The sequence below is a fragment of the Eptatretus burgeri genome, chromosome 8 (genome assembly GCF_056783735.1).
Source record: "Eptatretus burgeri isolate ZD-2024b chromosome 8, Ebu_testis_v1, whole genome shotgun sequence".
Classification (NCBI taxonomy): Eukaryota; Metazoa; Chordata; class Myxini; order Myxiniformes; family Myxinidae; genus Eptatretus; species Eptatretus burgeri.
Window position 1 is genome coordinate 12,196,256 of NC_140968.1, and position 24,761 is coordinate 12,221,016.

Consider the following 24,761-nt stretch of genomic DNA (forward strand, 5'->3'; position numbering starts at 1 on the left):
ATTTTAACAAAATGTGTAAAAAGTAACTAAGTTGAATGTTTAATTCTTATCTCAATGAGAATCTACCAGGAAGATGGATTGGGCGTGCCAGTGATAATGACAATATGCTGTTGAAATGGCCACCACGTTCACCTGACTTGACACCTTGTGATTTTTATCTATGGGGCTATGTGAAAGGACTGGTCTATATCCTCCCTCTTCCTACAAGCCTAGAGGAACTTAAGCAGAGAATCACTGAGGCGCTGGAGAATGTTACGCAAGACATGCTACAGCGTGTTTGGCAGGAGCTGGACCACCGACTTGACGTGTGTCGTGTCACAGGCGGTGCGCATATTGAACATTTGTGAAGTTTTGAGAAAGCGGTTATAAAATCTACATCCCTCTGAATCTCTTGTTGGAATTTTGATAAATAAATATTTTATTGTTCAACATGAAGCCTATTTACTTTCGTTTGCCTGGGACATGTAATTACTTAGATATTCAAGTTTCAAATGATGTCATTTTTTTAGGGACACCCTGTATGTGTGTGTGTGTGTGTGTGTGTGTGTGTGTGTGTGTGTGTGTATACATATAAACACACACACACACACATACACACACACACACACACACACACACACACACACACACACACACACACACACACACTGTGCTTCCCCATTGTCTCGGGTTGCTCACTTGCATTTGATTTTTCATTTAATTAAATTCATTTATTTATATTTTAATTTACAGACGCTTTCCGACAGTTCTGTCATTTTAACTCGTGTATCAGATTCGATGTCTGTCGGCATATAAAATAACCGTGCTTCCCCATTTGTCTCGGATTTCTCACCTGCATTTTTAAAATTCATTTATATTTTCATTTATGGATGTTGCCCGACGATTCTGTGATTTTTTTTTTTCTGGTGTACCGGCTTTGATGTCTATCGGCATGAAAAATTTCACCTTTCTATGTCACTGGGAAGCTACCGATCTTTAATGTCAATTAGTCAGTCAGTGGTTAGAAAGAGCTTTCTATTTTAGATATATGCAGTGGAATCTGAATAATAAGCGTCCACTTGAATATAAGCACATATGAAAGGTAAGCGCGTACGGACCTCCCTATTTGATTTCTCCATTAAAAAATAAGTGCACATAAAAACGTCATTGTAAGGCTTTGAAAACTGAAAATATTATCAACTCAAAAACGAGAGTATTTCGTGTTTTATTGGTACTGTTGAAGTGGACTTCCTTTTTAATAGTAGTTTAATAATAATCAATCTGCTTAAATGTGGCCATTAATGCACTTAATGTATAAGAATTGCAGTTTTAGTTCATTACACCCGTTTCCAATTACTACACCTGTTTTCTTGTGACTAAGGTGTATTCATTTTGATGCAACTCATTTTATTGGAACCTATAATCAAACATATTTTATAGGAACTTGCATCCTCTCTTGCTTAGCTTTCCTGGATGCACTCAATGTCCTCTCCTGTTACTTCTCCCTTCTCTTCCCCTCCCGCTTTCTCTCTCTGTTCTTAGATTTCTAATTAATGTGCCTGCCATGTTCTGACAGGCCTCTCTAAAGGATTTATGTGATGTTGACAGCCTGATGCATTAATCTGTCCAGAATTGCTTTACTTGCAGTTGGACCCTTGCTCGGCTTTTTGATTCGTTTGTTGTCTTTAACCAAGACGATAAGAACTTTCTGAGATGTCTCTCTTGTGTGCATATTACTTTAAACTGGCTCAGACAAGGTCAGACGTGGGTCATTATGACCCGACTTCCCTCCTCCTCTTGTTCTCTGCTCTTCTCGCTGGCCCTCTAAACTTTCCCCTACCTTCCCTTGGGTATTATATATAGACGATTCCTAAAACTCTGATTTAGCAGAGACCATTGTATGTATCACATCGATGCTCCTTTGTTCCGTAATATTACGTGCGATAATAAATATTCTCTGATTGAATTGTACTTTTAGTGGGGCAACTTAGCTAAATATAGCATAACAATTGTGCATTTTGTGAGGAAAGCACCAAATTTGGCACACTAGTAGCCTAACATATAATGAACAGATTTGGATATTGGGCCATCTCAAATTCAGCCACTGATGGCTGTGGCAGCCATTTTCCACTGCCATCAAAATTTTTGAGATGGCCCAATATCCAAATCTGTTAATAATATGTTAGGCTACTAGTGTGCCAAATTTGGTGCTTTCCTCACAAAATGCACAATTGTTATGCTAAGTTGCCCCACTATTTGCCTTGAGTGGACATTGAGTCTTAAGAGTTCCACAACAGTACTTAAGCTTTAAGTCCGAATTTCCTGCACGTCTGGGACTGGTACTTACAAGAGTTGGACGTTCAAAACAACGTTGTTTATCAAGGGTCGTAAAGGGGTGTTTTACAACCCTTTACGATAGTTGTAAAACAAAATTTTTCATCATGATCAAAATGGACACGCCAGTGAAGCGTCGATCACACACCCGTGAAAAGAAGATTGAGATTATCGCGTTTGACAACTCTTGTTCGAAGCAGTCACAGACGTGTCAGAAATTCGGGCTTAACACGAGGACTTTGATGTGAACGGTGAAGAATGAGAAAGTAATTGTTGAGAGTGTGAAAGGTTCGGAGGAGATAGGGAGTGGAAGACGGGCCTTTTAACCGGACATGGAAAACGAACTTGTTGCGACGTTTAAACCGATATGTGCTCGAGGACTGAAAATGTATTTTTTTTTTTTTTTTTGTATACCTTGGTCAAGGCTCGTATGAGAGCTATCACACAACTCAGAGCTAGGAGGCATGAGACAAGAGGGGCGGGAGTGGAAGGGACAAAACAGTGGGGAACAGACACATTAGGTGAACTGTGGAAGGGAGAGGGATGGGGATGGGACCGGGGAACATGGACATTTCAGGGACTTTCAGGAAGGAAAGTAGGAGAAATGAAGGAAGTGGGCTTGGGTGGATTATCAGGGGTAGAAAAGATTGAGGATTTGGATGGGGGAAGATAAGAGGTGGTGGTGAACAGCTGTTTTGAAAGCCTGGAGGGAAGAATGGGAAAGAATAGAGTGAGGAAGTTTATTCCAAAGGCGGGAAAAAAGAGGAATGAAAGAGTGAAGATGAGCAGTGATTCGTGATTTTGGTAGTTTTACCAGAAGGGGGTTGTTGGCGGACCTTGAGCGCCCTGTGGAAATGTGGTGGGGACAAATCGCAGAGAGAGCAGGGGGGCAAGGCTGGAGAGGAGTCGGTAGAAGACAGAAAGACCACCGACCAACCTGCGGTGATTGAGTGAGAGGCCCAAAGACTCAGCTTCATTGCGGGAGATGCCGATGATCTTAAATGCCCTGGTTTCGACAGCGTGAAGCCGAGAAAGGTGGGAGGCAGGAGCACCACCCCAGAGGGGAGAGCAGTACTCCATCAGGCTACGGACAAAAGCTTTGTAAGTGGTCAGGAGCTCAAGAGGGCCGAGGAAGGACTTAGCACGACGGAGGATTCCCAGTCGGCGACTGGCTTTTGAGGCGAGGTTGGAAATGTGACTTTCCCAGGAAAGGTCATGGCAGATAGTGAGACCTTGAAGCTTGAAAGAAAAGACTTCTTCCAGAGGATTGTTGAGAAAGTGGATGGGGGGGTTTTGTAAACGGTCCTTTCGAAGAGACATAGTGAGAGTGTGAGATTTGTCTGGATTGAAAGACATGTTCCACGTGTTGGACCAGTTTGTGATTTTATCCAGATCTGCAGTGAGTGAAGAAGCTGCTGCTTGCCGGTCTGAGGGATGACAGATGGTACGGCAGAGGGTGGAGTCGTCGGCAAAGAGAAATAGAGGATTTTCCAGAGAGTCCGAGAGATCATTGATGAAAACCAGAAAAAGAACAGGGCCCAGAACGCTACCTTGAGGAACTCCAGCCTGCACAGGAAGAGGGGATGAAAGAACTCCATTTAGGGCCACACGTTGACTGCGACAGGAGAGGAAGTCTGCGAGCCATGAGTGGAGATGGCCTTGAATACCATGGGAAGAGAGTTTGGTGAGTAGGGCAGGGTGCCAGACTGTGTCAAAAGCACGTGATATGTCCAGGGATACGGCTCGGATTTCCTGTCTGGCATTGAGGACCTCCATCCATTGATGGGAGAGCAGAAGCAGCATATCCAGGGTAGAGTGACCTGGTCTGAAACCAAATTGATGATTGGAAATCAAGCCATTGGAGAAGAGGAAGGATTTCATATCAGAGGCGATGATGGATTCCATCACCTTGCTGATGATTGGGAGAAGGCTGATTGGTCTGTAGTTATAGGGATCTGTTTTTGCACCTTTTTTATGCAGGGCAGTGATGTTAGCAGATTTCCAAGCAGATGGCAGATGACCTTGGGCAAATGAGAGGGTGAATAGAACAGAGAGAGGGTGAGCAAGAGCAGAAGAGCAGGCTTTGAGGACACGTGGGCTGATGCCGTCTGGACCGGTTGCAGAATCTGACTCGAGGTTTGAAAGCAAGCTCTCCACCTTGTCAGGAGAAAAGGATACAGAGTCCAGGGACAGTTGGGTGCGACTGGGTAAAGTGGGTAGAGATAGTGATGGGTTTAGGACACAAGATTTAGCTGCAAACACCGAGTTTAGACATTCAGCTTTATCACGTGTGGAATCAGCAGTGCGGCCATTTGAGGTGAGGGAGGGGATGGAGGGGGAACATACACCAGAAACAGATTTGATTAAACGCCACCAGGATTTTGAGGAGGGAGAGAGGCTTGAGAGTTCAGACTTGAGATGAGAAAGATGTTGTTTTCTGGCTCTCCTGAGGGTAGATACACACTTGTTCCGAGCTTTGTGGAAAGAACTGAGATTGCCCTCAGTTGGGTTTGCTTTCCATGAGGCAAAGGCAAGTTGTTTCAGGACAACTGCCTCGCCACAAGCTTCAGGAAACCAAGGGCGGGAGGAAGGGTAAGACAACTGAACACGAGAGGGGATAAATCTGTGCATGAGGGAGAGCAAGTTTCTTTGAAAGAATTCCCAGGATGAGTTGATGTTTGAGAAAGTAGTGATAGGAGACCAGTCTGTAAGTTTGATGGCTGCTCGGAGACCCTGCCAGTCGGCTTGAGTGAAATGCCAGACTCGACGGCGGTGAGGTGGTTCTCTGATAACAGCCAGAGAGATGTCCACTTTGACAAGGACGTGGTCAGAAGAACCAATTGGAGCGAAGGAAGAGCAGCAGATATTGTCAGGGAAATTTGTCAAAATCAGATCCAGAAGAGATGGAGTACCATTGGTTGAGATCCGGGTTGGGAAGTTGACCGATTGAGTCAGTCCCAATGAGTCGCAGAAAGCTTTTGCTGAGGTGCCATGGCAGGTGAGAGAGGTACCCACACCTAGCCAACTGGCGTGATGACAATTGAAGTCACCACATAAGAGGAAGAGAGAGTTTGGATGAGAAGATAGAAGATGGTCCATGTTTTCGGATAGTGAGGTGTAGATGGAGTCATCACTGTTCGGTGGACGGTACAGTACACATATAAACATGAGGTGGGAGTGGAGGGGAAGCCGAAGCCAGAGGTATTCCTGGGGGTGTGGGGGAGTGAGAGCAGTGCATGGAGAGTGAGGAATAGAGTCTTTGATGAAGAGAGCAACACCTCCACCAGGACGAGGCTCAGGTCTGTCATACCGTAAGAGGGAGTAGCCAGGGAGAGATACTTGGGAGTCAGACACGTCTTGGGAGAGGAAAGTTTCTGTTAGGCAGATAATGTCTGGTTTGTCAGTGGCAACCTGTATGGAAAGATCTGAAAGGTTTGAGCGAAGGCCCCGGATATTTGAGGTCCACACTTTTAATGAAGAGGAAGGGGAGGAGGCTTTGGGTGCAGGAGGTGGAGGGGGAGGGGGAGGGTAGGTAAGGAGGGTTGCTGAAGGAGTGTGAGGTATTGCAGAACAGCGAGGGGAGGGGGCCGAATGAGGAGGAGAAAAGGCTCTGTGGTGCTGGGGGAGAGGGGGGACAAGAGACAAGGAAGAAGGCAGTTGAGGATTTGAGGAGGTGGAGTGAAGAGATGGAGGTGAGAGGGCAGTGGAGGGAGGCAGGTTGGTGGATGAGAGGGGGCAACTTTGAGAAGGAAGAGTGAGGGGGATGAAAGGTGGGAGAAAGGTGAGGGGGGGATTTTTGAGAGAGGTGAGAGGGAGGCTTGGAGGGAGAAGAGTGGGATGGTTGCTTTGAGAGTGAGAGTGAGGGGTGAGGGGGGTGAGTTGGCACTGAATTTGGAAAAAAAGAATGGTTGATGGAAAGCGAGCATCCATGGCAAACTGTGGTTTTTAAAAGTTTTAGGTCAGAGATGCGATTTAACACAATTCTTGATGGGTGCAATGAAGGCGAATTCAGAGCATGGAGAGAAGAAGCGCTGTAATAGTTGGATTTTTTAGGCAAGGAATGAAGGAGAGCTCGAAATGAGAGCAGTCTGTTAAAATAGCAGAAGAGTAGTGCATTGTGAAACAGTAAAGAGTTCCACATGTGTGAGAGAGGAAGATGAAGCATTATAAGATCGTTTTTGTTGTTAAAAATAATGTATGAGAGAGTTCAACAGATTAGGTCATGGAAGTGTAAAAAAAAATAAAAAAATCGAGGAAGAAGACGAGGAGGAAGTTAAGAGGAAGAAGAAGAAGCAGAATCGGGAGAAGGTGAGCGTGTTGTTGTTGGGTTTATATATATATATATATATATATATATATATATATATATATATATATATATATATATATATATATATTTTTTTTTTGTTGTTAATATTAATATATGAGAGAGTTCAACAGATTTGGTCATGGAAGTGTAAGAAAAAAAAAAAAAAATCGAGGAAGAAGACGAGGAGGAAGTTAAGAGGAAGAAGAAGAAGCAGAATCGGGAGAAGGTGAGCGTGTTGTTGTTGTTGGGTGTTTTTTTTTTTTTTTTTTTTTTGAGATAAGAAAGAGATTAGTTTGGAGAATGGGGGATGTTTGGAAAGTGGGGAGGATCAAAATTGAAGGTAATGGGGAGGATAGAAAATGAAGGTAATGGGGAGAAAAAACAAACAAACAAAAAAAAAAAAAACGATCGAACACCGAGTGGAACCGGTAGGCCTCAAGCCTACGCCTAGGCCTCAAGCACAGGTAAGAACGTCGACAAAAATACTCACAAAATAGCACGATTTTTGAAACAAAACCGAACTAGCAACACACAGTAACATGTTGGTGAGAAAATTAAACAGTTAAAACGGGACAAATAACAACCGGAAACTTAGCTTTGAGAACGTCAGCAGGGAGCCCCAAAGGAGACCTCTCGCTGCTCAAAACCGGAACCGGAAGTTCCAACCGGAATTTAGAATTTGTTTTCCGAGGTACGGACAATTCAAATTGCAATAATGTAAAAACTGTCATCTATGCAGCCAATCTGAAGAACATTTACCACTATAAGCACGTCGTGGATTTTTGAATAAGTATCAGCGCATATGGAAAAATGTACTTTTTTTGTACTTACTTGTATAACATGAATAACAAGGACAACAGAGGACACATATGACAAATCAGGGCAGTATATAGAGACCATTTGAACCTGAGATCCCAGCAATGCTTGCTACATGCTCAGATGGGCACACTAAACAGGCTCAATTTGACAAATTTTTGAGAAAAAAATGCAACTATATTGTTTACATCATACCTCATACTGCTTTGTATGCAATAGCCAAGCGACGTGGTCATCCTGGTCCCTCTCTTTTGCAACAACCACATCCCGGGGACTCACGATGTAGTACATCAACTCACCACCTGGGTGAGCAGCTGTAACGACAAATAAATCGAGCAAAAGTTAGATTTCATTTCCATCAAGTCATTTCTGTGACGACATATAGCGTGCAGTCCAATGGACATGCAATTCATTGCTTCGGATATAATGAGTCAAAGCTCAATTTACCCCACGAGCAAGTTACCTGTACTTGCATGGGATTCTAAATGGGGTAGCGATGGAGGTTGCAAAGTTGCAAATAGCATCTTCTGTCAATGAACCGGCAAGCTGGAAGCAACGATTCACATACACTGCCACATCTGATGCAATTTAAATGCTTGAATGGTGGCGAGGTGCTTCCATTTGAAACTGTTTGTTCGATATATGTGGCTTTGTGATGCCTATGGGTCCGTAAGAAAAATTTGTATTGGTGTCAAAGCCAAAGCCAGTGACCAATTGCAAGTTTATAGTCGGATTATAAATCGATGTTACAAGAGAGATGTTTGTGTGTTGCCATTTTCTCAGAGATGGCCAAACGTGTCTTCGCCAAACTTTCAGAGGTTCATCAGTGAGTGCCAGGAAATGTTTTAGGCAAAAAAAAAAAAAGTGTAAAAAATTGAAAAAAAAACAAAACCAAAACTTACCATAACCCTAAAAATCGCTCGATGGTGCCTAAGCTTTTGTAGCTATGCGAATTCCTTCGTGGATGTAGGGAAGTGTTTTCAGCCCCCCATAAAAAAAGAAGAAACCCCCCCCCCCAAATACCAACAGGATTAGAACAGCATCAGAAATGCCAGGTACACCTGCTTGTTGCTGATAAAACAAAAGAGAAAACCCCTTTGGTTAAAAAAAAGAAGCATATGTGGCATGTCCACTTGAGTCCAATTTAAAAATATTATTATCGCGAGTAAATATGATCAGCCATTATCGTTACATAGCAACGAGTGGTGATGTGCTTTGGTCATATCGATTTCATTAAAATGTAAAATGAAGATTCCCCCCCCCCCCCACTCACCCCCTGAAAAAAGTTTTGTGTGCACACTTTTGTTATCAGTCAAAAGTTTTAAATCATCAACAGATGCCATGACAACGAAAATGCGAAGAGAAGAGGTCATTTTTGGGAACAATCGAGTAGATATGTTGAAAACTGTCTGGCTCCTTGACATAACTGTTGTCACGCTAATGGAATGATTGCGAAAAAGCTCACCAGAAATAAGGATACTGTAGTTTCTATGATAACTCCAACAACATTCCTCAATGCAAATACCCTGATTCACTCATGGAGAGCTTCCACACCAGAGGATTGTGTGAAGAGTGGCAAATTATATCACGGTGGGAATGACATTGTAAAATGAGAACGGCGCTCCGTCGATCATATACCTCTGCCAGGCTGGACAGTTTCCGTTTTGTATCCCACTGATAGGCCAGTCATGAAAGGTTTCAATAAACACTCACCTAAGTGGTAGTCACGGCAGCGGTAATTCTGGTAACCCCGAATGGATAGAGCATCGCACGAGAGTTCCTCGTAGTCATCGTCAAGGGGGTGCAGGATGCGGAGTTGGGGTCTACTTGCGACACCTTTGCCATGAACCTGTGCCAACAGAGTCACCCGTAACCACTACTTGACAAAGAAGAAAAGAATTGGACCTCCCCCGCAAAACAAATTAAATTCCTCGGCAGTGTATTCCAAACAAAAAATAAAAATTTAAATCAGAGTGACACCTTATAGAATATTTCCAGGTTCGCTTCAGTTTCAAGAAAAGCAAAATGGTGGAAAAAAAAATCAAGGGGCTGTACAAACTGAGGCTCAATTCAATGCAAATATTTTGTTGACCAGACAAAATTAAACAAATCCGTCAGCAACTTCAAAGTTTGTAATTGGTTGCATTGATGTTCCACTTTTCGACCTCTATATTCTTACGTTTCAGTGTCTTCAAGTGATCATGGAAACACGGTTTGCCATCCTTTAACTCTCACTTTTACGGGATGGCTTAAACTCTGAAAGTCACTTTTACCCGTCCCCAGTACAGCATTCATTCTTAAACACATTTAACATGCAGGTTTTTAATGTGCAGTACTTACAATAACTAAAGAGTTCATAGAATATGATACCCCGCACAGTGTTCAAGTAGATATTTCAATTAAAAAAAATAATAATAATAAAGATTTTAAACTTCTCTGAATAAAATATAATCCCGAACTTTAGCGCTACGGAAGTAGTCTTATACACCATTCTAGAGAACATGTCCAAGTACCGTGAAACCCTGACATTCGTGGATTCGACATTCACGGACACCACGCATTTGCGGTTCACAAAATGTGATCTGCCTTCTACGTTTTTTTTTTTTTGCGGGTGCAAAAACCATCTCCCACCAGTCGAGCATAATCCAACTCCAGCCACGCATAAACAATAACCCACCGGCCGCACGCAAAAATGAGCTCCAAAACCATCTCCAACCAACTGTGCATAAAGCACCTCTACATGCGCGTAAACCATCCCCCCGCCACCATCCCCCACAAACAGTAGTCACACTATCCAACCCTTCGACATCTACCTACAACCCCTGCATGGCGACTTACTGTCGTGGCCAAAAGTATTGGCACCCTTACACTTTTTTCAAATAACTCACAATTTTATCGAACAAAAAGTTGAAATTGACAAAAGTCTCCACAATACTATATTTCACTGTTAATATTACAGAACCTTTGTTTTTGATTCATAACTTAATATATCCCTTAAAATCAGAAAATAAAAATAAATGGCGTTGACAAAATTATTGACACCCGAGACTTTATATTTGGTAGCACAGCCTTTGGACAAAATACCTGCGGTTAAGCGCTTCCTATAGCCATGAATGAGCTTCCTACACCTCTCTACTGGTAGTTTGGCCCACTCTTCTTGTGCAAACTGCTCCATTTCTCCCAGATTTGAAGGATACCTTCTCTCAACTGCTGTTTTCAGATCTCCCCATAGGTGTTCAATGGGATTTAGATCTGGACTCATTGCTGGCCACTTCAGAACAGTCCAGCGTTTTATGTTGAACCATTCCTGGGTGCTTTTTTGAAGTGTGTTTGGAGTCATTGTCCTGCTGCAAGACACATGACCTTCGACAGACACCCAGCTTTCTGACACTGGGTTGAACAATGAGCTCCAAAATGCCTTGGTAATCTGATTTCATGATGCCATGCACACATTCAAGGTACCCAGTGCCAGAGGCAGCACAGCAACTCCAAAACATCACTGAATCTCCTCCATGTTTGACTGTAGGGAAGATGTTCTTTTCTTTGAAGGCTTCATTTTGTTTTCTGTAAACATGGAGGTGATTTGCTTTAACAAAAAGCTCTAATTTGGTCTCATTGCGGTAAAGGGACTTATAGGCCTCCTTGTACAAAGGCCATATCGCAATTCATGAAATATTCCCACAAATCTATGCATTCGACCAGATGGTGCAGAATTGGAGCACTTGCCGATGAGCCGTGCGTTCTATGAATTCCATTCTCAATGGGATTATAAACTGTTGGATTGGTGTTTCACAGCTAGAGCGTGACACCACAAAGGACGCCGTCCCTCAGATGTAGATTAAGCTGCGGCCCCATTTCTAACAATCACCGTTTGACGTTTCATAAAGATCTCATGATTTCTTTCGTGAAGAGCAAGAGATTTGTCAGCATCCTGGATAAATTCCAAATTGCTGCCAAAATATCTGTATAAACACCCACCCGCACATCACCCGACCCAAGTTGGGCCTCTGGCACCCCATCATCTACTATAAACCAATAGCCAACCGCGGAACCTGAAACACGATGAGTAGCTAGAAGTGCACTCAGTAGAGCACATACCTCCGTCACGCAATATGCCTGATCCATGAGAACCGATTTGGCCTAATACATTTTTGAAATATCATTCGATACAGTACTATATCATTTTTGGCCCGATCTCTCAATGGTGAAGAATCGCTTTGAAAATTAAATAATTATCATATCCAGATTTTCACCAAAATTGAATCAATTCTTCCTTGCCACACAACCAACATGTCCACCAGCTTTTGCCCGAATGCGTCCAGAACTTTTTGAGATATCGTGCTATATATGATTTTTGATCCGATCTCTCAATGGTGAAGAATCACTTTAAAAAATTCTAGTAGTCAGATCCGGATCTTCACCAAAATCTAATCAGTTTGTTCTTGTCGCACACCCAGCCTGTCCACAAAATTTCATCCGGATCCGTGCACAACTGTTTGAGATATCCTGCACACAAACAAACAAACAGAAAGGGGTGAAAACATAACCTCCTTTACCTTCGGTGGCAGAGGTAATAATTGATAAGTAATGATAACAAGCCATTTATACAAATTTTGGTAATGACCTAAATGGTCAGAAAATGCAGAAATTTCTCCTGCCTGTTAGACACACATGTAATAGTTTTTAGATTGACCTGGAATTTTAATTAACATGAACAAATTCCAAATCACCAGCACCATGACCAAATACCAAGTTCCTGCCTGAACCAGCAAAGTGCACTGCATCAGCGGCACAGCCACACCCTCAGCCAACGATGCTACCCGGCAGCCTTGTGCTGCATACGAATGAAGAAGACGCTGCCTTTTACCAGCAAAAGTGCAGGTCAGATTTAGACCACCTCATACAAGTCAAAACTATCTCGATAAGGTTTGGCTAAATGCACGTTCCATCATATTGTTGAGAATTCAGATAAACAAAATAAATAAATAAATAAAAAGAACAAAAAGTCACCTTCGCTTATCATAGAAGAACGTAGAAAAAGGACACTGGTTTTTGATTAATATTTTGTTCGTACCAAAGAGCCAGTTTTCTCACCTTTTGATCAGTTTCAGAAATATATGACAGGACAACCAGATGCTGTCCAAGTGGTGCCAAGCCACTGATGAAAAAGTCCATTTGAAAAGCAGCCACTGCAAGGACAAGGACGCACGCACGCACACAATAATAGCAGCTGTGTTCTTCTCTCTAAAAAACATATGAACACTAAAATGTGCAAATAAATAAATAAATAAATCCAGCTTGATAAAGCATCTCATGGCTCCAAAATGAAGCCACAAGAATACTTTTGTACTTGATGTACATACCAAGTGGCAATGAATCAAGGAGGGAATACAATAATGGAAGCCTGGGCCCTGCAAAGATTTATGTACAAACACATGGGAGATGGTAATCAAGTTGACAAAATTCCATCATCAACTGGGAAGGCAGCAGCTCGATGTAGTCATTCCAAATCATCAACCAGATACAAGTGGTATATAATCGAGCAGGAGTGGCATTCAGAACCTTGCACCTCACCACCAAAGGACCATTGGAAATATCCTGATTACACGTCGACAAGGCCAATTAAAATTGATTGCCGATAACAACTAAGTGATCTCATCCGTCCTTCGGAAGATGGATCTGTACATTGCTGAGAAATTGGAAATTGGGAAGAAGCACTAAAAATAAGGCAGATGTACCAAATGTACGCAGGTTTGACAACTTTAATAAACACCGCCAAGGACAGATCCAGAACATGGCTGCCAGAACGGGTTGGCATTGAGGAGTGAAGGGAGCAACTAGCTCGAGAGTCCATTATACAGTTTAATGCTTGAAGACACCTCACAAGAAGAATACGTTAGGAAGAGCAATTTCTGCACCTTGCAAAAACAACTTCTCATCTACACAGAAAAGATGCCCATCATAAGGTTGTTAGACAACATCGCTGTGCCAAGGACGACGAAGGACAGTCTGACGTGACGAACAATCAAAAACATCGACAACAGCAGATATGGACTGCAGCAACTACTCCACTAATCACAAAAAAAACTCAGCCCCACAAATTGTACTATAATAATTTTATTATACGAGTTACCTAACGAGGAACTTCAATGGAAGAGGAGGCCATGAGGCCCATGAAGCCTGCTCAATGGTTGCTTGTCCGTGCTCCATCCTTTTTAAAATGCTGAGCATCAAGCAATGAAGCAGCAAGCACCATTAATAAAGTCTTTGGAATGACAGCTAGGGTTCAAACCACCGACCTCCCAGACTCAAACAGGACACTACAACCATTACGTCACCGAGTATGGTCAACTATATTGCTCGTCTCACGACTGGTAATGAAAAGTAGCTTAATCACTGAAGATCCTGAAACCAAATAGGAATCCATACAATGGAAGCACACGGATCACAGGCACCTCATCAATGTTGTACCCAACCCTCATCCAGTAAGATAATGGACACGATTTTATAGGATGCCAAGGGTATCGCTATCGATTGACAATATGCCTCATAAACATAGAAACACAGGGTGCTTGTAGGCAATCAGTCGACGCCAACCCCCCTCCCCCTTTCTTTTTGTCTTCCCAGTCGATGCTAGTGGGGGAGCTAGAACACAAAGGACAGGAGAACATAATGAAAAGAACAGTGGAAAGGGGGAGGGGGAGTGGGGAACACACCAACAGCAGGGCAGAGGGGCAAAACAGAAGGTCATCTGGAGGAGGAAAAGACATCATGAAGTAAGAGAGTAAGGGGAGGACTTAGGAGGTGAACAATCTGCATACAGGGCCAAACTGTCAATCACAGAAGTGGGACGGAAAACTGGGGAAGAAGCGGAAATGGAACAAAAATAAGGAAATAAAGAAAAAAAAAGTGAAGGGGATGAGGGAACCTTTGAATGTGACGACAACTGATGGGCCGCAAGTACCCTGCGTTTGTATTTTTGTGATGTATGTTGTTAATCAGTATGACGACCTCATGAAAAGTTGCGACAGACCATCAAGGACAAATGCTGAGGGATGTTGACCAAAGATGCGGTCCCCAGACACGAAAATGCACCTGTTGACAAGGACGATCTGCACAGACTGCCATCCGAGACTGTGGCTTGGAACAGTTTGATCACTTTTGCAACCCTCACCCCCCCCCCCCCCGCCACCATCCTAAGCCCCACATCCCTCTTACAACCTGGATCTGGCCTCGATTACCCAATGACTATTATGTGTTCAAGCATTTAGGGACAAATTTATGAAAGGCGTCCAAGTGCTAGACATGGTTAGAATAACTAATCGTGCGATGATCACCCGTTCAAAGTTAATCGCCAATCACCGAAGAGTGATTATCTAATGTGGATCAAGACATAATCGTAAGCATTTAAACAACAAATAAACATTGCCTTTAAAGCCTTGAAACAAGCATTGCGTGGCATATAAATTGGTAGTTTTGAGGGACTGTGAATATGGATGCATTCGGAGTGCTCGAATTAGCTCAAGAGGAGGCAGAAGAGGATGGTTCACCGACGTGCATTGAGAATCTTCAAGGAAAGATGACAACCTCTGGAGAAGTACGACGATGTCAAATTTGTCTGGGGTTACAGCATCATCATCATTATCATCTACATCAATTTGTACTTCATTTAAGTCTCCAGCTATGAGAGTTAATATCGCAACAATTTCTTCACCCAGAGAGAAGAAACACCAATTTCTGCTCACCGATCATAGCCTCCCCACCTCCTGCTTTTTTTGCACGTCGAGCTTCTTCTCACGAGCCAGTGCCTTTGTTTTACCCTCCTTCGGAGTTGTTGGAGGTCCCTGGCAGAGGATTGTTTTGAAATATCTTCCCATGTGAGCTGATTTTTCTTATTTGGGCCCGCGTTACTTCTCCTGTCTTGCATTGCTCCTTGGTGAACCTCGATTGCTTCGATTAAACCCATTCGTTGCTCAAATGCAAAATTGCCCCTCTTTTCTTTCCCGACATGTTGCCGTCAGAACATCCAAACTAAAAATTGACGTACACGGCCAATGTGAAGTCATTCAGGTGAATTGGTTAGGTAACCTCTTATATGGCACGCTGACCAAAATAAATGTTTCAAAGGCATTGAATCGTAACCGAGGCACGCACAACTAATCGGCTGTTTGTCTCCCTCTGTGAATTGCGATCGAGATGGGCGATTATCTGTGCATGTACAATGTTTTTGTCACCGTTTAAGGGTCAGGCGTGAGTTAGCAAGACCCTCGCGAAGCGCCTCTCATAAATTTGGCCCTCAGAGTCTTCCCTGTGTGGCTGCCGATTTCCTGACAAAGAAATGAGCAAAGTAACCGAGACCTGGGTGCTCAAAATAAGAAGGTTGAAGATCTGACTTTACCTATCTCAACATAGCGACCCGGCAAATCACGAGCTTCAGAACGTGCTCGTTCCTTCACAATGCAGACCTGATAAAAAAAAAAAAAGAAAACAGACATTAGAGAATACATTCATCAATCACTCATGATATCAGGAGGCAGCTATTCCACTTTCATGTGGCTTATTAGTATCACACATTCCACCAGTGCAAACATTAAAGTAAACACATGGCCCTCAATGTCAGTTGGAGCCCAGGATGGGGCAGCCGAAAGTCCAAGGAACTCAGGGTTCAAAGGGTTAATATAGTGTACAATTATTATTACACAAGCAGGGACCCATGGGAATTCCATGTAATGTAATATGTGACTTTACAAACTCAACCACACCCCCCCCCCCACTCCCTACCCCAAGTCCTGCACTCCCCCTCCCAACCCCAACTCCTCAAATCCCCCTCTCCCACAACCCAGAGTATTCAACACCCCCTCCAACGGTTGTTTATTTTTACTCCATCCGTTTTGACGGGGGTCAAAAAGATACTTTTTTTGGATGGGGAACGATCTGAGGTGGTGGTAAACAGCGGTCTTGAAGACCTCGAGGGAAGAATGAGAATGGAGAGAATGTGGAAGTTGACCCCACAGGCAGGAAAAATGATGAATGAATGAGTGGAAGTGAACAGTGATTCTGAATTTTGGGAGTTTCACCAGAGGGAGTTGCTGGTGGGCCACGTGCACCACTGCAGAAAACTGGGGAAATAAAGCCTGGAGAGAGCAGAGGGTACAAGACCAGAAAGGAGGTGGTGGAAGACAGAGACATCACCGGCCTGTTTGTGATGGGAAAGTGATAGACCCATGGTCTCAGCTTCAACGCCGGGAGATTCCAATGATTTTGAAGGCCTTGGTTTCCAAAGTAGTGGTTCATCAAGCTGCGGATGAAGGCCTTGTAGGTGGACAGGAGTTCAGGTGTGCCAAGAAAGGACTTTGCACGGTGGAGGAAGCCCTGTCGGTGACTGGCTTTGGAGATCGACTTTGAAATGAGGCTTGTTCAAGAAAGATCATCGCTGATAGTGAGAACCAGGAGTTGGAGTGACTGAACTTCCTCAAGAGGATTGCTCAGAAAATAGATGGGAGGGTTTACCATACAGTCCTTTAAGAGAGAGATAGTGAGAGTGTGAGATTTGTCAGGATTGAAAGACATATTCCAAGTGTTTGAAATGCTTGTGATTTTATCATGGTCTGAAGAGAGGGAAGAGGCTGCAGCCTGCTCATGTGACGGATGAGGCATGTCACGTTAGAGGGTGGATTCATCAGCAAATAAATAAAGAGGATTTTCCAGAGTCAGAAAGATCGTTGATGAATATTAGGAACAAGACTGGGCCCAGAATGCTGCCTTGGGGGTACTCCATCCTCAACAGGGAGAGAGATATGAAAAAATTCCGGTGAGAGCCACACGTTGGCTACGAGAGTAGAGGAAGTCAGTAAGCCAAGTGTGGAGTTGGATGCCATAGGCAGAGAGTTTGGAGAGCAAGACAGCATGCCAGATTATTGAAAGCTTGAGCAACATCTGGAGAGATGGTCCTGACATCTTGAAAAGGGGAAGAAAGGAAGGGGAGAAGACAGAGAGTTGTGGGAGGTTGAGGTTTTGGGGGGAAGGTTGGGAGGGGGAGTTGAGGACTTGTGGTGGGGAGAGGGGTTTGAAGATCTGGAGTGGGGAGAGCATTTAAGGATAGGGTTGGGAGAGGTTTGAAGACTGCAGAATTGAGAGTGGGAGATGGGGGCTTGGGGGGTTGGGGTTTGGTTGGGGGGGGTGAGATGGAGGACTTGAGGTTGGGTGGGGATGGGGGGAGCTGAGGGCTTGGAGTTGTGGACTCAGGGTTGGGAGTTGGTTTTGGGTGTGGGTGGGAGGGGGGTAGGTGATGGAGGACTTTGCGTTGGGGGGCAGAGTTGAGGACTTGAAGTGACATTTTACATGACACGGAATTTCAGTGGATCCCTACTGGAAAGATATAACAATTGAAATTTAAAAAAACCCCATCATCTATTATTCGGTGGATGAAATCAACAGGACTTGGATTGAGGTATGCCAACCGCCGTGGCAAGCAAAAAGAAACTGATGTTTCAGACGTTACGTATTCATCAGAGCAAACAAGGAAGTTAGCTTCTCCTTTCTTCCCACGGCGGTGATCGAGCTATCCAGTTGGGTCAAGTCGTGTCCGACTTCTGGTGAGATTCATGATCAAATTTCTCCAAACATCCCTCTCCTGCACCGCTTCCTGAAGCTCTGGCAGAGACAGCTAGATTGCAGCATTTACGCCATCCATCCAGGGCATGCAAAGCTCTGCCTCTTCCTCTTCTTCCCACAACCAAACCCAACACGACTGATTTCTCCAGACTTTCATTTTCTGCACGCATGATGTATCCAAGGTACAGTACAAGTTTCTGTTTTCACATCAGCGCTTCTCATGTACACGATGGTACAAGTTATTCAAGTGTTCATTTGTTTGTTCTTCTTGCAGTTCATCGAATATTAAACATTAGTTTCCAACGTCACACTTCAAAACTGTCAATCTTCTTCCTTTCTTTCTTCTTCATTGTCCATGACTCACTTCCAGACATTGTAACTGGAAATACCAGGTCATTCACCAGTCTCCTCTCGGTTTGTGTTGTCACACCTTTGTCTTTCCAGATCTGTATCAATCCTGACATTGCGGTTCTCCCCATTGCGAACCGTGAATTGATTTCTTCTCCACATTTTCCACTCGCTTCAATCTTATAACCGAGGAAGATGAAACTTTCTCCTATTTCCACTTGATCGTCTCCTAATCTTCTCAACTGACAAGATTTTAATATTTTTCATGTTAAAATGAAGACCAGCTTTTTCATTTTCCTCCTTCACTGTCTGTAGCAGTTTTATAAAATCCTCTTCACTTTTTGCAAACGGAGTGGCATCGTCAGTGTACCTTCAGTTGTTGATACTTCTTCTCCTCCTTTCCCCTTTATAAGGGGTGAGGTCTGATGGCACCAAGCTTCTGCCTTACCTTGACAATGACACTACTCCACCTCCCTCTGTCCTCAGCCAACTCTCTCCGCTATCCAACCACATCTACCTGACGGATATCCCTCCTCACACAATCCTCCCATCTCAACCGCGATCTACCTCTTTTCCTCCGACCTTGCTCCTTCAACCTATCCGCTCTCTTTGCCATTCTCTCTCCCCCTATCCGCACTGTGTCCAGTCCATCTCAGCCGGCATTTCACCAATCTCTCTGTCAAGCTCATCTGCACACAAATACCCCCTCCCTGAGGTCTTCCATCCTCCTCCTGCCCATCCACTTCACGATCGCAATCCTCTTGACTCAATTGTTCTCGCAAACCTGCAGCCTCTGTTGCTGTCTCAATGTCAGTACCACCATCTCCAGACCGTAACGGTAGGCCGGCATTACACATGACATCAGAACCTTCCCTTTCAATTTACTTCATATCTTTACTTCTGCCATCGAAGATGAAGGAAGTTATGTTTTCAACCCTTTCTGTCTGTTTGTTTGTTTGTTTGTGTGCAGGATATCTTAAAAAAGTTGTCGACGGATCCGGATGAAATTTTGTGGACAGATTGGGTGTGTGACAAGGACATACCGATTCGATTTTGGTGAACATCCGGATCTGGATCCGACTACCAGAATTTTTAAAGTGATTCTTCACCATTGAGAGATGGGGCAAAACTAATATGTAGCACGATATTTGAAAAAGTTGTCGACGGATTCGGATGGAAATTGGTGGACAGGTTAGGTGTGTGGCAAGGATGAATTGATTCGATTTTGGTAAAGATCTGAATCCACATCTGGATATGATAATTATTTAATTTTTGTTAGGTATGATTTAATTTAATTAATTTAAGGTATGAGCTCCACCGAGTGCCCTTCTAGTTCAGTCTGCCATTACTCCCTCCACCATCCTCTATGCATTCGCACTCACCTGAATCCTCGTCTGTGCATCTGCCTCGGACTTACCATCCTCGGTCAATGTTCCTCCCAGATACTCAAACCTATTTCCCTGTCTGATGTCTGATCTCCTTCCCCTCCAACCTGATATTCTTTTATTTTCTCTGATGCCCGACACGCATCGCTTCAGTCTTCTCTGTACTCATCTTCAGCCCATGCTTCCCAAATTCCTCCTTCCACTACCCAGAACTTCCTGCATATCCCACCCATTCTACACCACAACAACTAGATCGTCCGCATACAGCATCCTCCCAATACTTCTCCTCCAGCTCACCTTCGTGCTTAACCAGCCCCATCACCATGATAAACATGAATTGGCTGAGAGCGCTTCCTTGCCTCAAACCAATGTTCACACTGAATGAAGACATCACAGGACCAACCAAGACTCTTCCCTTCGTTCCTTTGTACATCCCTTCCACCGACCTAACTTCTGCTTCTGGCACTCCCATCCATCTGCGTCGCCATCACCATTTCTCTCGGGACAATTTCATAGGCCTTCTCCAGGTCCACAATTCCCAACGCCATCTCACCTTGCACCTCCAACCTCTTCTCCACTAGCTGTCTCAGCATGAACATCCCATCCGTCGTCCCCCCTACCCTTTCAAACCCCCTGCTTCTCTTCTCCGATCTCCATCTTCCTCATCCTTCCATCTAGAATCCTCTCTAGCACCTTCATTACATGAAGGTTCTACCTCAATGTCATCAAAGTTTGATTTCCTGATGATGTAGTCAGTCACTGTAAAGCTTGAACAAGTGAGGGGAAATAATGCACCCCATGACCCCTTTTGCAATCCCACACCATTCTATCTCTCCATACTCTGTTCTTACTGTAACTTCTTGTTTAGTGTTAGTCTTCGTATCTTGTGAGTCTCCTCTGTCAATCAATGTCTTGTTGATTTCATCCATCGTTTTACCTGTCCGCCGACTCAGATCGACAATAGCCTTCATCAGCAAGAATAATCCTTCATTCTAAATCTATTGTTAAATTTTGTCATCAATCAAATATGTCAATATATACATTATATCTATATACAACATCTGATGCACACCTTGACAGAGTGAGCCCAACCAATGAGTAGAGTGAGGTCATCGCTCCAACATAAACTGCAAGGGTACATCTCTTCACGCAGATCTGTGCTGTCCCGCACGACTGTGGTGATGCGCCTACGTTGAGTCATGTCATACATCATCACACCCTGCACAGACAGAACATGGAGGACCAGTCAAGGTAGTAAAGTATATTTGGCTGTACAAAAATCAAAGAGGGAGACAACGTTGACAGCTGCTGGCATTAATGAGATCCATCGTGAATGAAATGTAGACATCATGCCGTAACAAGGTGGCAGTCATGAAAGGGTAAGATTTCATCTTGATTAAATTTGGAGCTCACCAAATTTGGATTAAAATAACCAGTTTGGAGCTTCCATGGGAACACGTGGAAATTTCTCCTGAAAATTACTATTGTAATAATCTGGTGATTAGTCAAAATTAGTTATTCGACACATTCACTGCTCGCTTGAGTAGTGGCAGTCGGTTGCACGTGAGAACGTTCAAGATGGCTCGCCAATTTACGGCTTCGCCTCCACGTTTGAAGGTCGGGAATTTAATCCATTGCATTTAAATATATATTTTCTGTATGCATAATAAAAATTAATATACAAAGGGTCCAGATTCTCCGTGGGACTACACCGAGTGCAACGAGGGGTCGCACGATCCCATACAACCGTAAAGAAGGGAATGAGACCATCTGGCTCATCGTCGCCGCGTTGCACACCCAAGTCAATTTTTGCGACACCTGTAAACAACAATCTTCTTTACGTTTTACTGAAGTCTACATAACGGTTCTGTTGACCTAACTTGTACTCAATATGATGACCAATGCACCAATACTTTTTCTCAGCTCGGCACACCTTGCTGTTGGCCCAAGCAATGAGGTCAGTCCTCCACTTGATGGTGCTGATCGTACCCTCACCCTGGTGCAGAGTCAACATCTTTTGCCTCCCAAGCCAGGCACGCTCACAAAGCAGCAGCTGGACACACGGAGGGATTCGGGAATTGGATGAAACAACCTCAAGAAGGTTTCACAGAAAAATAAACAGCAATTAGCCTCTGAATCTCCAAAAAAATTAAAAACACCTGTATTAATCTTTGATGGTCACAGGACCTGGGAAAGCTTGTGCTGCATTATACCTCACTATAAATAACACAAGGAATTGATATTTAAGAGGAAATACCACATGGAAAAGCATTTTAGTACGATAAAAAAAATACAAAAAAATCATGCACGTAATTACATCTCAAGTCACACTTTCCATTTCTTTCCAGCTTAAAAATAAATCAGAAGAAAAAAAGTATGAGCGAAGCTGATAGGGCACTACTAGAATGTACCTGAGGTTCTGGAGATCATTGCCACAAGCACAAGGAAGACAAATTCATCAGTAGGGAAAACTCAAAATTACCTTGTCACTACCTGTAACAAACTGCTTTGCTTGGTTTTTCCCAAACTGGGGATGGAGAGCCACCGCCTGAAAAAAAACAAAATCAAGAAATAAGTTTTCTTGAAAAGAAACCAAGGAAGAATAATGTAATAGGAGAAGCAATCGCTTCATTTTGATTACCCAAGTAAGTTCCTAATAGAGGGGTATCACAATATTCCAATCTAATAGAGGGGGATCACAATATTCCAATCTAATAGAGGGGTATCACAATATTCCAATCTAATAGAGGGGTATCACAATATTCCAATCTAATAGAGGGGTATCACAATATTCCAATCTAATAGAGGGGGATCACAATATTCCAATCTAATAGAGGGGTATCACAATATTCCAATCTAATAGAGGGGTATCACAATATTCCAATCTAATAGAGGGGTATCACAATATTCCAATCTAATAGAGGGGGATCACAATATTCCAATCTAATAGAGGGGGATCACAATATTCCATCCTAATAGAGGGGGATCACAATATTCCAATCTAATAGAGGGGGATCACAATATTCCAATCTAATAGAGGGGGATCACAATATTCCAATCTAATAGAGGGGGATCACAATATTCCATCCTAATAGAGGGGGATCACAATATTCCAATCTAATAGAGGGGGATCACAATATTCCATCCAAATAGAGGGGGATCACAATATTCCATCCTAATAGAGGGGGATCACAATATTCCAATCTCAGAGAGGGGTATCACAATATTCCAATCTGATAGAGGGGGATCACAATCTTCCAATCTAATAGAGGGGGATCACAATCTTCCAATCTAATAGAGGGGGATCACAATATTCCAATCTAATAGAGGGGGATCACAATATTCCAATCTAATAGAGGGGGATCACAATATTCCAATCTAATAGAGGGGGATCACAATATTCCATCCTAATAGAGGGGAATCACAATATTCCAATCTAATAGAGGGGGATCACAATATTCCATCCTAATAGAGGGGGATCAGAATATTCCAATCTAATAGAGAGGGATCACAATATTCCAATCTAATAGAGGGGGATCACAATATTCCATCCTAATAGAGGGGGATCACAATATTCCAATCTAATAGAGGGGGATCACAATATTCCATCCCAATAGAGGGGGATCACAATATTCCAATCTAATAGAGGGGGATCACAATATTCCATCCTAATAGAGGGGGATCACAATATTCCAATCTGATAGAGGGGGATCACAATCTTCCAATCTTATAGAGGGGGATCACAATCTTCCAATCGAAGAGAGGGGGATCACAATCTTCCAATCTTATAGAGGGGGATCACAATATTCCAATCGAAGAGAGGGGGATCACAATATTCCAATCTAATAGAGGGGGATCACAATCTTCCAATCTAATAGAGGGGGATCACAATATTCCAATCTAATAGAGGGGGATCACAATATTCCAATCTAATAGAGGGGGATCACAATATTCCAATCTAATAGAGGGGGATCACAATATTCCAATCTAATAGAGGGGGATCACAATATTCCAATCTAATAGAGGGGGATCACAATCTTCCAATCTAATAGAGGGAGATCACAATATTCCAATCTAATAGAGGGGGATCACAATATTCCAATCTAATAGAGGGGGATCACAATATTCCAATCTAATAGAGGGGGATCACAATATTCCAATCTAATAGAGGGGGATCACAATATTCCAATCTAATAGAGGGGGATCACAATCTTCCAATCTAATAGAGGGGGATCACAATATTCCAATCTAATAGAGGGGGATCACAATATTCCAATCTAATAGAGGGGGATCACAATATTCCGATCTAATAGATGGGGATCACAATATTCCAAGCTAATAGAGGGGGATCACAATTTTCCAATCTAATAGAGGGGGATCACAATATTCCAATCCAATAGAGGGGGATCACAATATTCCAATCCAATAGAGGGGGATCACAATATTCCAATCCAATAGAGGGGGATCACAATATTCCAATCGAATAGAGGGGAATCACAATATTCCAATCTAATAGAGGGGGATCACAATATTCCGATCTAATAGAGGGGGATCACAATATTCCAAGCTAATAGAGGGGGATCACAATTTTCCAATCTAATAGAGGGGGATCACAATATTCCAATCTAATAGAGGGGGATCACAATATTCCAATCCAATAGAGGGGGATCACAATATTCCAATCCAATAGAGGGGGATCACAATATTCCAATCGAATAGAGGGGGATCACAATATTCCAATCTAATAGAGGGGGATCACAATATTCCGATCTAATAGATGGGGATCACAATATTCCAAGCTAATAGAGGGGGATCACAATTTTCCAATCTAATAGAGGGGGATCACAATATTCCAATCTAATAGAGGGGGATCACAATATTCCAATCCAATAGAGGGGGATCACAATATTCCAATCCAATAGAGGGGGATCACAATATTCCAATCGAATAGAGGGGGATCACAATATTCCAATCTA

The 24,761-nt window shown here is 43.2% G+C and overlaps 1 protein-coding gene across 4 annotated transcripts in view; it reads right to left on the reverse strand.

Annotated features, from left to right (window-relative positions):
* The window catches only part of VPS41 (VPS41 subunit of HOPS complex), a 142,941-nt gene that overhangs the window by 80,629 nt on the left and 37,551 nt on the right, over positions 1–24,761 (reverse strand). For all 4 annotated transcript variants that reach the window (XM_085890885.1, XM_085890882.1, XM_085890883.1 and 1 more), the window contains 7 exons: positions 22,268–22,333; positions 21,719–21,838; positions 20,858–21,004; positions 15,837–15,903; positions 12,533–12,627; positions 9,152–9,287; positions 7,634–7,752 (listed from right to left, as the gene is read on the reverse strand). In XM_085890885.1, coding sequence (XP_085747011.1) covers positions 7,634–7,752; positions 9,152–9,287; positions 12,533–12,627; positions 15,837–15,903; positions 20,858–21,004; positions 21,719–21,838; positions 22,268–22,333 — 750 coding nt within the window. The remainder of the gene's footprint in view (positions 1–7,633; positions 7,753–9,151; positions 9,288–12,532; positions 12,628–15,836; positions 15,904–20,857; positions 21,005–21,718; positions 21,839–22,267; positions 22,334–24,761) is intronic.